This window comes from Channa argus, chromosome 5, assembly GCF_033026475.1.
Source record: "Channa argus isolate prfri chromosome 5, Channa argus male v1.0, whole genome shotgun sequence".
NCBI lineage: Eukaryota > Metazoa > Chordata > Actinopteri > Anabantiformes > Channidae > Channa > Channa argus.
In genome coordinates this window covers 12627963-12642106 of record NC_090201.1, presented here as the reverse complement: position 1 = coordinate 12642106, position 14144 = coordinate 12627963, and the positions used below count along the sequence as shown (strand labels likewise).

Below are 14144 nucleotides of genomic sequence, written 5' to 3'. Positions count from 1 at the left end.
TAAATTATAAAACGTTTACTCCACAAGCATACACAACCGTCTACAGTATAATCTTCACCTACTGTATTCTAACAGGAACTACATTGCAACAACAGAAAGTCACATAATTATTAGCGTACTGCAAGAAAAGATCCTGATAAAAGCGCCTGCAAATAGCTTTTAGAAATATAAACTGTCCTTTTTTTCATCACTTTGTTTTGCTTCACTTTGTCATACTCATGGCCTCGTCTGTCTGCATGTAACCATTCATTGACTCACTGACACAGAGTCACAAATTGTATTGCCACATAGTAAAACAGCAAATCTGGAAATACCAACTCTTCAAGGCACTGACCAACTTTTTTGCGTACAGTACATGTAATGTCAAACAAACTGCTTTGTCATATTCATCACCATCTGTTATGCATTGAATACATGAAGTCAGGAAATGGAAGACCTTACTTTCATAAGTGTCTCTCTGAGAAACATAGTGTGGTTGCAGTGGTTATCGCGTTCACCAAACTAGAGCTTGACACCTCTACCTGCTCCTTGGAAAGCAGCACTCTTTCACTGAACCCCCAAGACTGACACACTGATGGGGAAAAAAAATCCATCCTCAAGGGCAATACAAACCCTCAGCTGAGTGGAGTAGTTTTTAGGTTCTACCCTACATTACACTCTTAGAGAACCATAAGTATCTTCTTATCTGTGCTGCTCAGATTCTAACAACTGGGGTTGTAGCAGTGAGGGGCACAGTGGACCCGGTGTCAAAGTCCACGTCAATCACAGTGTTGCTGGCAGTGACCTGGCTGCTAAGGGAAGCGCCTGTGCCCGTCTGTCTGTCCCGCAGACTTTGCAGGTAGCTCTGTAAAGAACAGATAGGAGAGAAGGGTGAGATACACATAATTAAAGTGATGTCTCAGATGAAAAAATATCTAGCTTTAGTGTTCATTTTTTATGTTTTTATGCCTCGCTGGTAAGCACAATTGATGCCATAAAAACACAAAATTCAGTGTCTACAGCACACGCCACTGACCGGTGCCAGTAGATCCCCAGCGTAACGTTTCACTGGGGTGGGTTTACGGCGGTATGTGCCTTCCTGCCCACCTGCCTGCTGTCGTTTCTTGGCCTCCTTCTCTCGAATTCGCATCAGTTGGACTCTCTTCTGTCGCCGACTGATAACAACTATGAGGAGAGGGGGAAAAGTTCAAAGGCATGAAATGTAGCATGCTGTTAGAAACAAACTAAAACACATGTGACCACTTTTGGGCATAAGTAAAAATCCTTTACTTCTGCTCTTTGGCACACATTGCAGTATTAAAATTACTGACATTGTTTAAATGTGCTCCTAAACTTAAGACAGAAACAAAGGTCCCTAAAGATGAGTGAAAGAATAGCCTCAGTAACTGATACAGAAACAGACGAGCACACACCCTCTGCATGATCGTACACATCAGAAGGAGCAGTGCTCATCATTAAATCTCATATCTTTGACTTCCCACAACAAGAGTAAAGCTGCATCGATTTTATAAGAGAAAACATCTTCTTCTGCACTGATCTTGTCTAACGGGTCTTTTGGCAAACAAAAGGTAAAAAAAAAACGCAGCACACTACAGTAAAACTAGTACAAACACTGATGTCACCAGATATAATGTTGTTTCAGGTCTTTACAAACAAATGGTATCCATTGCTGATTTTTTAGTCTGTTTTGATTGAAATTATTTCCAGTGCATCTTTATTTCCATGTAGCACTAGGTTCTCCTTGTTATCTGTTTGCTCCTTTATTACATATTTATATTTATGTATTATAAAAATAAAAATACAAAAGTATAATTGACTAAAAATGAGATTTCTATTTGAAAAAAAACATTTATTAAAACAAATAAGAGATATGAGTAAATTCTTGCCTCTGATTGGCTGTTAATGCCTTGAAGACACACGTTATTGATTATGACTTTCTTAAAATGTTATTCTTGCACTGAGTAAGTAAGGAACCTTTTTACTCCTAGACTGGTTTTAAGTTTATTTATTCTGGAGTTGGATAAATACAAACTCTGAGCCATCTCTACAACAGAAATAACTGAGTAAAAATCTCACAAATGTTTTTTCTTACCCTCAGTGTGTGAGAAACTGTTATCTGTCAGTTTCCACTGGACCAGTAGTCCTATGAGGCTGAGGGCAGGCCAGATGCCCAGAATCACCCAGCTGTACCAGCACAGAGGTGGCCCGTGTGTGAGGCGCAAGCATTCATACACATGCATGCCCAGAGCCAGCATCTCCACAAAGTAATCAGCACACACTGTCATGATAGCTGCCCCAAACACAGCTGTAGAAAGCATAGTGAGGAGTTTTTGCCACTGCAGTGTCAGCACAGCAAACAGCATGCCTGTTCCCAGAAGAGACCCCAGGGGCACCCACACTGAGGTTGGAGGGTAGAACTGGTGAGCGACTATCAGGGCGGCGAGGGCAAGCAGGAGGCCCAGCAACAGGCCTGTCATGAACAGGCCGACGCTTCGCACCAGCATAGTGACCAGGCCGCACAGCAGGCCTATTCCGAGGCCGATGCCCGCGCTGGCCTCAACGCTCAGCTGGGTGTCCAACACATGCTCCTTGTGGCACAGCAAGAAAATGATAACAGAGCCGAACATCAGACCTGACAGGAACATCACAGCCTTAAAACAGCGGTAACCTGGAAGACAAGAGACAGGGAAAATCTACAATTAGTGACTGAAATTTAGGAGAAATAGAGTAATAAATAATTAAGGTCATGTGTCGACACATACACTACTCACATTCTCATGGATATTCAACTTTCGGGTGAAATTTCAGAATGCACTATATGACCTTCTCTAAACTTTTGAACTGTTCAGTTTTTTCCAGTAGTTATTGCATAACATGCTGTTCGTGGATTGTGTCTGATCCTTGAATTGACCACTAAATGTTCTGGTTTAATGACAATTTAGATTCAAACAGTCCTCTTCGTCATGTTCACATTTTGACACTAGAGATCAAGACGACACCTAACAATTGACAGGCTATTGAGACATTGATATATTTTGTTGTGGTATATTCACCACTGTTGATAGCATAAATTGTTTGAGATGAAGAAATTACCATGGCATGTTTATACTTAAATGCCCTACTTTCTTGATTTAATATCAGTAATATCACTTTAGCATTTACATTTTCCATAAATTTCACCCTAAAGTCAAATATCCCTAACTTTTGGTGAGTAGTGTATGTATATGATCAGAAAAATGACAGTTTGACAGAGTGTTACGCCCATGTTTCTGCTAGCTTTGTGCCTGTGAGAGGGGAAGGGATACTCACCAAAGAAGCAGTAGATGATTCCAAACAGGCAACACATGGAGCAGATGACAGAGGGGATGACATCATACTTCCTCTCTATGTCCAAACTACAGGCAATGTCAGCCACACCTGCCCCCACCCCATCAGAACTCAGCCCAGTGGGATCTGCCATTCTGGCTGAATGTGGGAGGCTATGGGGCTGGCTAAGGCTTGGGACAAGGGCAGAACCTGTGGTGGCGTTATCTAAATTCCATAGCAGGTTCGGGAGCTGTAAGAGAAGAGGACATGCTGATTAAGAAATAAAAGGAGGAATGGCTGCACTGAAAGCTACTGCAGACGTAAAGGTGAAGTGTGAAATCTTCAGGTCAACTGTGACTTCTCCCCAGCTGCCCTGAATGTTCAGCTGTCACAAACCGAACACATATGTGACTCGGTGCAATCATGTACAGTCTGCCAGAGCAAACACACAAGCAACTCATTTACTCATGTAATCTACATGCCCTGTACAGCTCTGTTCCCCCTGAATCATTCAGGGTCATGAACTCTTACTATTACGTCATAATTCAGCTTTACTTAAGCTTCTTTTAACACAAGAGTAACTAGTGGACACAGTATCTAGGTTCCAAATTACTGCAGAGCAGCAGATGTGACTGTCCTGTGAAAGTCATCTAGCACTTGTGAAAAGTCCATATGATATTTCTGCTGGAAAATTCGTGGACAACCACAGAGGACCACAATGTGGCTCAAGGCTCATGGGTGGACACGTCTTTGTAAGGCTGCCTTGTGTATGATCTCACCACAGCTGAGATCCGATTACAGCCACCTCACGTTTTCTACTCAAGACAAACAGTCAGTCCCACCTCTGCTCTTTGCCAGATCTTTCTGTTTCTCCCCAGTCTATCTCCTACCTCCCCTTCTTTACTCAAATCTATTGCCTCTCACACGCTGAAATGTGACTTTTCTCAGACACAAGACTGTGTAATTTCTCTGTCATGCCTATGAATGAATGTACTTGGAAAAAATGAAAGCCTATCGGAAAGTTTTCTTTTCTTCTTTAGTCACTTGCAGTTCTTCTCTACCCATCTCTTTCTCTCCTACTTTTCCTTCAGTTACAACCACAATGTTTCTTCCCCTTAAAGTCATAGCAAGTGTAGACACCATTGTATAATTTCAATAAATAAGCATACATATAGAGCTAAAATTAGTTGAATAATACATGAGATAATTAACAGTGTTTAGAATATTTGGGCATTTGTAAGAAAACATAAAATACTTTAAAAAACCAGGCATCTGGGAATTGACAGAGAGTCCTAAAAAGACATTTGCATCTTCAGATCCAACCAACTTAAACTGATGAACCAATCTCTACCATGTAATAATATACAACTACACACGCCTTAGTGGTTAGCCCTGGCCCCTTAAAGCAGAAAGAGTTAAAAATCTGGCTGGCAGGGGGGCATCTCTGCAAGGGGTAAAGGGTACCCCTACAACTGCAGAAAGTCACACTGAGTTCTAAATGTCAATATATGAATATGAGCTTCAGTGTGTTTGTCAATATGTGTTGTGACAGAGTGACTTCCCTTGTCCACTGAATAAGGACTCCAGTCCCCTGTGACCATGAACAGCACAAAAGATTTCTTTTTTAAATTCAGACAGTCATAGAAACTTTACTGTTTGGGGCTTCTGTTTCCCTCTGGTTTGGGTGTTACCTGCTTTTGCATGTTGGTGTTAATTAAGTTGTATGACAAGAGGAGTTTTGTAATATTATCCTATGTGGAACTATTTAAATATTATCTCAGGGCATGTTGCCTCAGTCCGCCTTTGTCCAATATGATATGAATGCAACACAAAGCCAGCCAACAAGCTAACTTTAGGGATATTCATTTGTAGAAGATCTGTAATTTGAATCTGTTCTTTTGTCATTTAACACTCTTGCAAATAATTTACATACATAGTTGATAATGTTGTTCACCTAAAAATATGAGATGAATTTTATGTTCCGCCACAAAGATGATTCCTCTAACAAATACAATATGCACTTTTGTAGTGGACAACAGATTGCGTGTACAGTTGGAAGATAAGTAAATTAGCGCTATTTAAGAAACATAGAGAACAATCAAATTTGAATTTAGCCTTTTCCACAAATTTGAGGACACATAATGAAATAGGCAACAGATCACATTACACAGGGACTTATATCATATACAGTACTCAATGTTATTTGATTCTAACAAAGTTTGCCACAATGTTCTGCAAGTTCTTAGAATGAATGTTTTGTGGTCAGCGTATCACATTTAGTTAAGTCACGGAGGTCATCAATGTTAATAGAAAACCATTAAACCCAATTACCTCCTTTCTGGAACCAATTTAATTACTGTTAATTTTTTTATTCCAAATGTTAAAATACTAGGAGTAAAAGTGTTAAGTGCTTCTCAGTGCCATAATAATTCTATTTGCTTTACTCTGTAATCACACCCATGGACACTTCCATGTCTCTGGGTGCCTCATGTTGTCCCTCTGTGAGTCACAATGGTGTCCTGTGTCTATCAGACTTGGAACTCCTTGCAGTTCGGGAAGAATGGAGCCATTATGGGCCAAGACAAAGACTTGGAGGCCCATGCTGTGACCTCTAGTGGCACTCAGAGGAAACCATGCAGACAGAAAAGCAGACCAAATAAAGATAGCTGAGAGCACCAAGGAAACTGGTAGATCCCAAATGTTTGCTTTAGGATGGGTGCCAAGTATTTGCCTTCATAGGGCTGCTGAATGATGGAGGGAGGAGGTCCTAACTAGAAACAGAGCTATCTATCTTAATGACTAAATCCCAGGAGGCCACCAAAACTCCCGATGCTTTCTAACTAAAATGTTTTAGAAGTTGAAGTCGCCTGGCAACAAATCCACTACAAGTCAAATAGCCTTCACAGTGATGCTAAAATTTCTATGAAGCCTGAAACAAACAACATGCTTATAGAAAAAAAACATAGAGATAGACATTATTCTTTAAGGTTTTAGATGAGGCAGGTGGACAAGTTCAAAGTTAAGCCTAATGACAAAATCTGTAGGAATTATTCTCTGGAATTATTCCAGACTCCCTGGAAATTAATTCTTTAACTGTTGAGATATTTCAAAGTGATGCACTGATTGACAGACTTCTGCAACATTTTAACTCTAACATTGACTAGTTGACCATTATAGGCCTGTGGCCTATTCCGTTCAGTTTTCACTCTGACCATATAACGTCAACATATATATCCCGTCAAAAAGTATCAGCTGCAGATGAGCTATTGGAATAATAGGTTTCTCTTGAAACCAAAACTCCTTCTAAACAAATGTTAGGGGGGCTGAGTAGCACAATTTTGATTGCTCAGCTAATGAGGAATGGATGGGACTGACTAGAAGTTCCCCTCATAGCTAATTTGGGTGTGTTTAATCAAGGGGCGGGCTTGTGTGATGATCACAGACAAGGATTGTGCAAGTGTTCCTCCAACTTGACAGCAAGGGCCAGCTGAGAAGCTGAAAACCTGCAGTGTTATGACTTGGCTGTCTGACAACTTCACTTGGAAGACTCTACGAAGAATGTGAGATGCGCTCGGCAGTTGCAGCTATAAATCATGCCACCTCCAACTGGGAACCACAAACAACAGAGAGATAAGTCTAGTCAACAGGAACTAAAGTAATAACGTAGCATTTACAGTGTGACTTAAAATAGGAAAAGCTAGACAAACCTAAATAAATTTAACCCAATCATTACAGTAACATTGGCTTTCACTCTGTAGCTTATGAGCAAGACATCATATATAAAGTTTCCTGCCCCTCCAAAGCAGGAAGCTCTGGATCAGAAGAGGAAGTAGAACATCAGCTTTCAGCAGGAACTCAACCTTGTGTTTGGGACATGCAGCAGAGATAGATCGCCAACACAGAACGCTCTAGATTTCAGCTGAGAATCTGGGGCTTTGCATTGGAAAGTTTGCATTGTCAAAAAAAACGGTATCGAGAGACATTTTTTTCTGATACAACCCACAGGAAAGGCCGGATTTCAATATGAAGAAAAAAAGCTCGTAATCGTTGTGGCTCGCAGGCTAATTGACATATAACACTTGTCATTGTGTCACCAAGTGCCTCTGCTTGCCAGACTGAGACTATTCAAGCAGAATGTTTGTGCATGGTAGCTCCTTGTTGTTTTGATGTGCTGTAACAACTTGCATGTTGAACAGTGCACCACATGATAGCCAGTTTCCATACCTTTTCCAGACTGCTCAGAAATGCCCAGCTCATTCCTACTCATATATTTTGAAATTGCGCTCCAAAGGAGAGGGCATTAAGATCTTTTAGTTTTTAATCCAAATTCCACTTTTCTGAGCCACATGTCCTCACTGCAGAAAAACTAAACACACAAAAAATAAATGAACACAGAAGTTTCTCTTTAACAGCTGTCTTGCCTGGGAGTCGCATGGTCTACCAATAGCTGCTAGGCCTAAAACAGTAACCAGGCACGTCAATCACATTTGCTAACTGATGGGTTTAATGTATTTATCTAACATGTTATAACATAAAAAGAGTACTTTGTGGAGTTTTCTATTTTAACCAAAGAAACAGAAGAAAAATATATTTCACTATACTCTTTAAGATCCAAAGATTTTTAACTTCTATGTAATATGATGTTTGATATTTGCCTCATGATTCTGACTTTGTTTTTCAAAGAGAAAGTTTGAGTACCTAAATGTTAATTGTTACGCAGTTATGAAAACTCACATTATTCTGCAACATCTGGTTTCACCCAAAAACATTTGTTAAAGAGACAGAACTTAATAACATTTAAGTGCCAGTTTGTCAGACTCTGTCTCCCTGGCTTTTATAATTCTTAAAATGAAGTCTTCTTTTTGTAATTGAAACGTTACAAACAAAACTAGCTGACCTGCAGCTCTAGACCCCAATAATGCTCACTCGTGGCAAAATGTTATTTGTAATATCTCATTTCTTACTCCCTCATATTGTCTCAATCTCATGGCTGCCTGACTTTGGTCTAAACAATAGAGGCCTTTCAACTTAAGACTGCAGAGAGCCGCTTATAGTGCGTCATGAAAAAGACCAAAAACACAATGAGAAGCTCTCTGAAGAGTCACGTGGCACTGTTGCATATTGGGTTACAGTAAAACAGAGCTGCACATAGTCATTAAACAAAGTCAAATCCATATTCAAATTCAACAACTGCACCAGGGTAATGCTCCAGTGAATGGAGTTGTGACCCAGCAGCAGAGGATTAAGCGTATGCAGTGTATGCAACAAGGAGTGGCAGCTCCACAACGCTCTATTAGGGTTTGTGGTAGAGAGTAGCATTTAGTAGGCGTTGTGGAGAGTCTGATGTCCATATGTTAGAGACAGTGTAACAGTATAGCACTATAAGATAATGTGTACTCCTGATGAACACTGGGTTGGAGCAGAGATCCTAACTGTAACCACCCACTGTGCACCAACGCCCTACCATCTCCAGGCATGTTCTGACCTCCCTGCAAAGACAAGCTGGAGCAGTTTCACTGGGGTATCATAATACTGTATCAGCTTGCTTCTCATATGTATGTTTTTATTTGTTTTATACAGTGGGAGAGACAGAGTTCATTAGTCAAAATGAAGTAAAAACAGAGATTGAACTGTGATCGTTTATCGACAGATTAACAGTAGAGACTCAGACCTCTGTCCAGTGCCTATGTACATGTCTGCAGCCCTTCCACTGCAGCTCTGTCATTTACAGCCACCATTTAACCTTCTTTGTCAAATTCCAGTCTGCAATAATTGTACCTCCTACAGCGATCTCACAAGGCTAAAATATCACATATGTCCTACATTTTCGAAGCCAGCTCAACACCCTTTTCATGTCACAACTGTAACCAGTGTTTAAAGTGCTAAAAGTAGCATATGGATGGACGTTTCAAAATGACTGGTATCAGTTATTTATGTGGCTTCCATGTGACAATGGGTAGCACGGAGCGTCCAGATCCTTCCATTCTGGCAAAAACTCGTGCTTGTGCAAGGCTACTTAGAAGAGGACAGAGTAGTTACACCCAGTGTTGAGTACTTTAAAAAACATTCACGTTATAGTTGCCGTTTACTTCATGGAAACCACATTCAGTATGACACATCAATCAAACTCAACTTTCCTGCACAACAAACACATAACATATCTGGTGTTTTCACCTTTTTAAAAGATATTACTAGACGTAAACAGTGATACACAAAGACAAAAAGACACAGGCACAGAGCATAGAAATCTCCTTTAGAGATAGTCTTTACAAGAAAGTCTTGTGGAGATTACAGGTTACAGCTCTTCCTTAACACTGCTCTTATTCACACTGACGATCTCAGAGTCACTCATCAGTATATAGATTTGTCCATGTGTAGTGCTTATGGTCAGATACAAGAGGCCTGGCCCAACACAGCTAGAATCTGTTGATACAGAGGAGGCCAGTCATGCAATAACTTTATCAGGAGAATAAACCTATGCCTATAGTTGTGTTGTGTTAAAGGAAGAAAGACTGCTTATGTTTCAAGAAGAAATCAGATACATACACAATAATTACCCCAACATCAAATTAAAGCAGGCCCTCAAAGAATCAGAATTCCTTCTTTGCTGTGCAGGACATCCGCTCTTACTGTGCAGACTCACTCTGTATTTCCACTGTTGTTTAATGTCAAATACTTTGTTCTTCAATATGGTTTTGGGTGATTAATGGTTGACGATGACAGTTAGCTTGGTGTTAGACTTTACTAATAACAAAGATGAGACAAAAATATAACATGCATGCTAATTAAAGGAACCATTTAAAACACCATGTGTAATGCAACTTTCATCAGCCCCTGCTTCTCATGCGTCCTTTCCTGCCTTCTCTTTTCCCCAAAGCATGGAAGAACTTCCTGCCTGTCTTTTCAAAGGGGTAAAACCATCTGGTGTAGGCTTGCAGAGTACGTCAAGTAGATGGGGGGTGTAAATACAGACTACACTCCCCAGTAAAGACAGAGAGCAGTGCTCCCACGCTGGATCACAGGCCAGAACCACAGGACCAGGGCTTTTTGCACGCTATGTGGGCCATAAAGAGGCACTTAACGTTGGCCTTCGAAGATGAGTGACTTTTCTGTGTAGTTTGACTAGAGAGTATGTTTGGATATAAAAGAAAAGGAAAAACAGACTTTGTTTCACTGTGCGCACATATTATTCAAACAACATGTGGAGTTAAGATCACAAGTAGTTGAATAAAAAAAAACACATAAAAATTTTGAATTGAATAATCATCTTTAAATGAACACAAGAGCTGGAGGCTGCTCATCTTCTTTTATAAGCACAACTACAAAGTTCAAACGAACCTAGGCTACAACCTGGAGCTGAGTAAAAAACAAAGTTGCTCTAAATGCCACTAAACCTTTATTATCGTGGATCACTGAAGGAAAAGTTGCATTTTGTTGCATTTTGTTCATTTGAGGAACAGCCATGGAAGCAGCCTGGACAGCTACGTGTTATTTCAAACAAATTCAGCTGTAGAGTTTGGCACTGATCATCCTGGATCTGGATCGGAATTGCTCAACCGCAATCAATCATCATCAATAATAAAGTATGTGGTTATTGTTCACACGGGCGGACTGAGGTTAACTGAATTCAAATGTCCTTTGGCTTAGAATAACATAAATATTCTATATAGGACCGAAATGTCAAGATTTCAATGTAAAAGTTGCGCAGTGATCTACTCGTCTGCAACACAAAACCAGTGATGTTTATTTCAGTCAAAGTCCTTAAAAACCTACCGGTAAGAGTTCGCCAGCTGTAACGTTGACTTCTTCTTGACAATCGGCTCCGTCAGACAGGAAGAACACCCACCATTCACCAGTGCGAAACCGCGGTATGGGATCAGGGAAAACCGGTTCTTCTCCCAACTTCTCCCTAGGCTCTTTCTGGCTGCACTGTTATTAAACGGACAACAACAGGCATCGTTTTGTTTTACCCCGTCTCATGCAAACACGTTTCTGAGCACAGATGTGAGGACGGTTTCCACACTGCCTCAGGCAGACACACAGACAGACAGGCAACTTTGTAACTAAAGACTGAAGTGACTCCCCGCTAAACAACTCCAAGTCCAACTCTCTGGAAAATCTTAGCCATCCTCCCTCACACACCTCCCCTCGTCCTTTCCCTCCACTGAAGTAAATGCCAGTTTAAAACAAAGGAGGAAAAGTTTTTCCCCTCCCTGCGAGGTAATCCCCTCTTTCTGTCCACCCAGCGTCGTCACTTCAGACCGTTGCAGGGGCCGCAGGAGGGGAGGGCGGTGGGTGCACAGCAAAAAAAATCAGGCCCCAGCTTTGATGAGCTTCTGTTATAAACTAGACTGGGTCACCAACTACCCAGGGGCCCCAGATCCCCCGGGAATGCCCAAATGTTTCCACTCCTACATTATTCCTCTATGCATACTTTGATTGATCACAAATTTGCACCACTGAAGAAAAGATCAACTGATCTTAGAGGAAACCTGTGACCAGTTTTAAGACATATTTACACATTTATATATATATTTAGTAGTTTGTTACAACAATTTGACAAAGCGGGATTTCTGGATCAGCCCCAAGGCCATTGGTTTTGGCAGTTAGATTAAAATGTGATTTGCATCACAATGTTTACTAAGGCTGGTCCTGGGCTTTATCAGCTGATTACTGTGCTGCAGAGGGGCCCTAAACGCTGCAATACAGGGTCATTTATAGTTTTTACTTCTTTGTTCTCCTGTGTAGCATATTCAAAAATAAATCAACACATAAAGAAATCACCACAATTTTATTATTTAGATATATCACTGGTAAATTGTAGTTCAGGAAGTCCAGAGGACTGGTTGTGTTGGATTTGGAGGCTGCATGGTCCAGCACTGAGTAAGTGAGGGCCCAAACTAATGGCTTGATAAATGATGTCTCACCTTTGCAAATCCATTTACTTAAGATTCAACATTAACAAGTTCACAACTTCAGACTGACTTAATTCAATTTATCTTACTGGGCTTTGCCCGGATAATCAGATCAACACCTTTTCAGGAAGTCTAAGTTAACAAACACAGACAATTAGGAGCCAGTTAAAACTCAATATAGTTAAATTATTAAAATGCATATGACTTAGTAAAGTTTGATGTTTTGCTGGGCTAAAGGAAAGCGAGAGCCCCCAACACCTTGATTAACATTTATACCTACTCACTGTAATAATGACTTAACTATGGCTCCATGTGTTGAGAGTGTGACCAGTGTTGAAGGCAGAGATAGTGAAGTATGAAGTAACTCATTGTCTTTTTTACTTTTATATTGATAGTTACATACTGAAGTTCAGAGAGCACAACCTGGCGACACAGGATCCATGGATTGTGTTGATACACTAGTCTGAGCTGTGAGTGCTCAGACTAAAGGAGAGATTCCAGTGTGTCATGGATAAGTTCACTACCCAGATATTTTATCACCACATTATTCTAATAAACAAAGAATTTCCAGAAAGATTTAACATTTAGTGCTTGGCTGAACTACTGCGAATAAAATGGACTGTATTACACAGTACTGTAATGCATTAATACACATACACAAACAAGGCAAAGGGAAGAGAGTTGCTAAACTTCCCCATGAAACATATATGAAGCAGATAGTAGAAAGGTAAAGGCATGACATGCCTTGACAGGACTGTCACCTCTATTGCAAATGAGTCCCGACAAAAAGAAATTATGTAACACACATTTCTTCTAGTCCTCACAACTGAACAGATGTCCTGAGATTGTTTGTACGTATTAGATTGTGCATTTGAGGCCATTCAGGTTTTTTACATTTCTTGATATAATATAACCAAGATTAATAAAATTGCCTTCTGGTGAGCACATGGGGGCTCACCCGTTTCTAAAGTCCAATAAGATTTTTAACATCCAGCTTTAAGCTCTCACTCGAACAAGACGTCCTCCAAGTGCTAAGAAAAAATAAATAAATTCTAGCATTTACACATGACGTTGGAAAAACTCCATGTGCTAATGAAGATCATCAGGCATGTTCACAACTAAAACACAAGAACAGATACACTAAACAAAGTTAAAAGTTTAAATCAAAGCATTTTGAACTGTTGCACAAAATTAAGCATAAGAAAACGTGTCAACTTATACGGGATTTCTGTCACTTTATGTGGCTTTTAAATGAAAGTTTTTAAATAAGAAAAGAATGGTTTCCATTATGTGAAATTATTTAATGACTGTATAGTGCCATCTGTTACTCACATGTATGCAATACAGCCCCTGGACATTGGCTTTTATCTTGTTGTTACACAACAGTAAGTCATTGTGTTATGTAGAAGACATGGTGTTCAAGCCTGGTTTAGGATAAATTTAGTCATTTTGAAACTCTCTCCATGTACTGAAGAGATATACTTTTATCCTCCTAAATACATGAACTGCACACACCCACTATTGCACTCACATGCTTAACTCATATTATCTGTGGACTTTCAGGTCTGTTTCTGGCTTTCAAAGATGGGGGCAGAGCAGATGTTGTGACAGGATGTTACTAACATGGTCCAGATGTGAGGACAAGAGACCACCTCTGACAAAACTGGAAAACAGGGATGACTACAGGCAGTGACTCTAGCCACGCATAAGAAATCCTGCAGTGAAGAAAGCTCTGACTAAAGGCTTTCAAGGTGTTAATGTCATTTTTGTGCAACTGTGACTATAATATCAAATTGGGGGTTTGGGTTAACAGATCACCAATCTATTACAGGACTGACACACTGATGCAAACAACTATTCATACTCACATGTACTGAATGTGCAGTTTAGAGTTGCCATTTAACCTAAGCCCCATGTATTTGG

The 14144-nt window shown here is 40.2% G+C and overlaps 1 protein-coding gene across 2 annotated transcripts; it reads right to left on the bottom strand.

The window, feature by feature from the left end:
* Nucleotides 1-77: 77 nt before the first annotated feature.
* LOC137127922 (transmembrane protein 198-like) lies at nt 78-11510 on the bottom strand. 2 transcript variants are annotated; one of them, XM_067505486.1, is made up of 5 exons: nt 11080-11510; nt 3310-3556; nt 2093-2668; nt 1087-1164; nt 78-844 (listed from the first exon to the last, which is right to left on the bottom strand). In XM_067505486.1, exons 2-5 carry the CDS (start codon nt 3458-3460, stop codon nt 792-794), a joined length of 858 nt encoding a protein of 285 aa, XP_067361587.1. In that variant the 5' UTR covers nt 3461-3556; nt 11080-11510; the 3' UTR covers nt 78-791. The 2 variants fall into 2 exon arrangements, with proteins under 2 accessions (XP_067361587.1, XP_067361586.1); XM_067505485.1 differs by having other exon boundaries at nt 1016-1164; nt 11080-11504.
* Between the last annotated feature and the right edge of the window lie 2634 nt (nt 11511-14144).

Bases quoted from the DNA above. Each gene is read 5' to 3' on its own strand.
- LOC137127922 (XM_067505485.1), bottom strand. From the start codon at position 3,460: ATGGCAGATCCCACTGGGCTGAGTTCTGATGGGGTGGGGGCAGGTGTG. The intron at 2,669-3,309 runs GTGAGTATCCCT...CTTGTCTTCCAG, and splicing joins AATCATCTACTGCTTCTTTG to GTTACCGCTGTTTTAAGGCT. The intron at 1,165-2,092 runs GTAAGAAAAAAC...CTCTCCTCATAG, and splicing joins CAGTTTCTCACACACTGAGG to TTGTTATCAGTCGGCGACAG.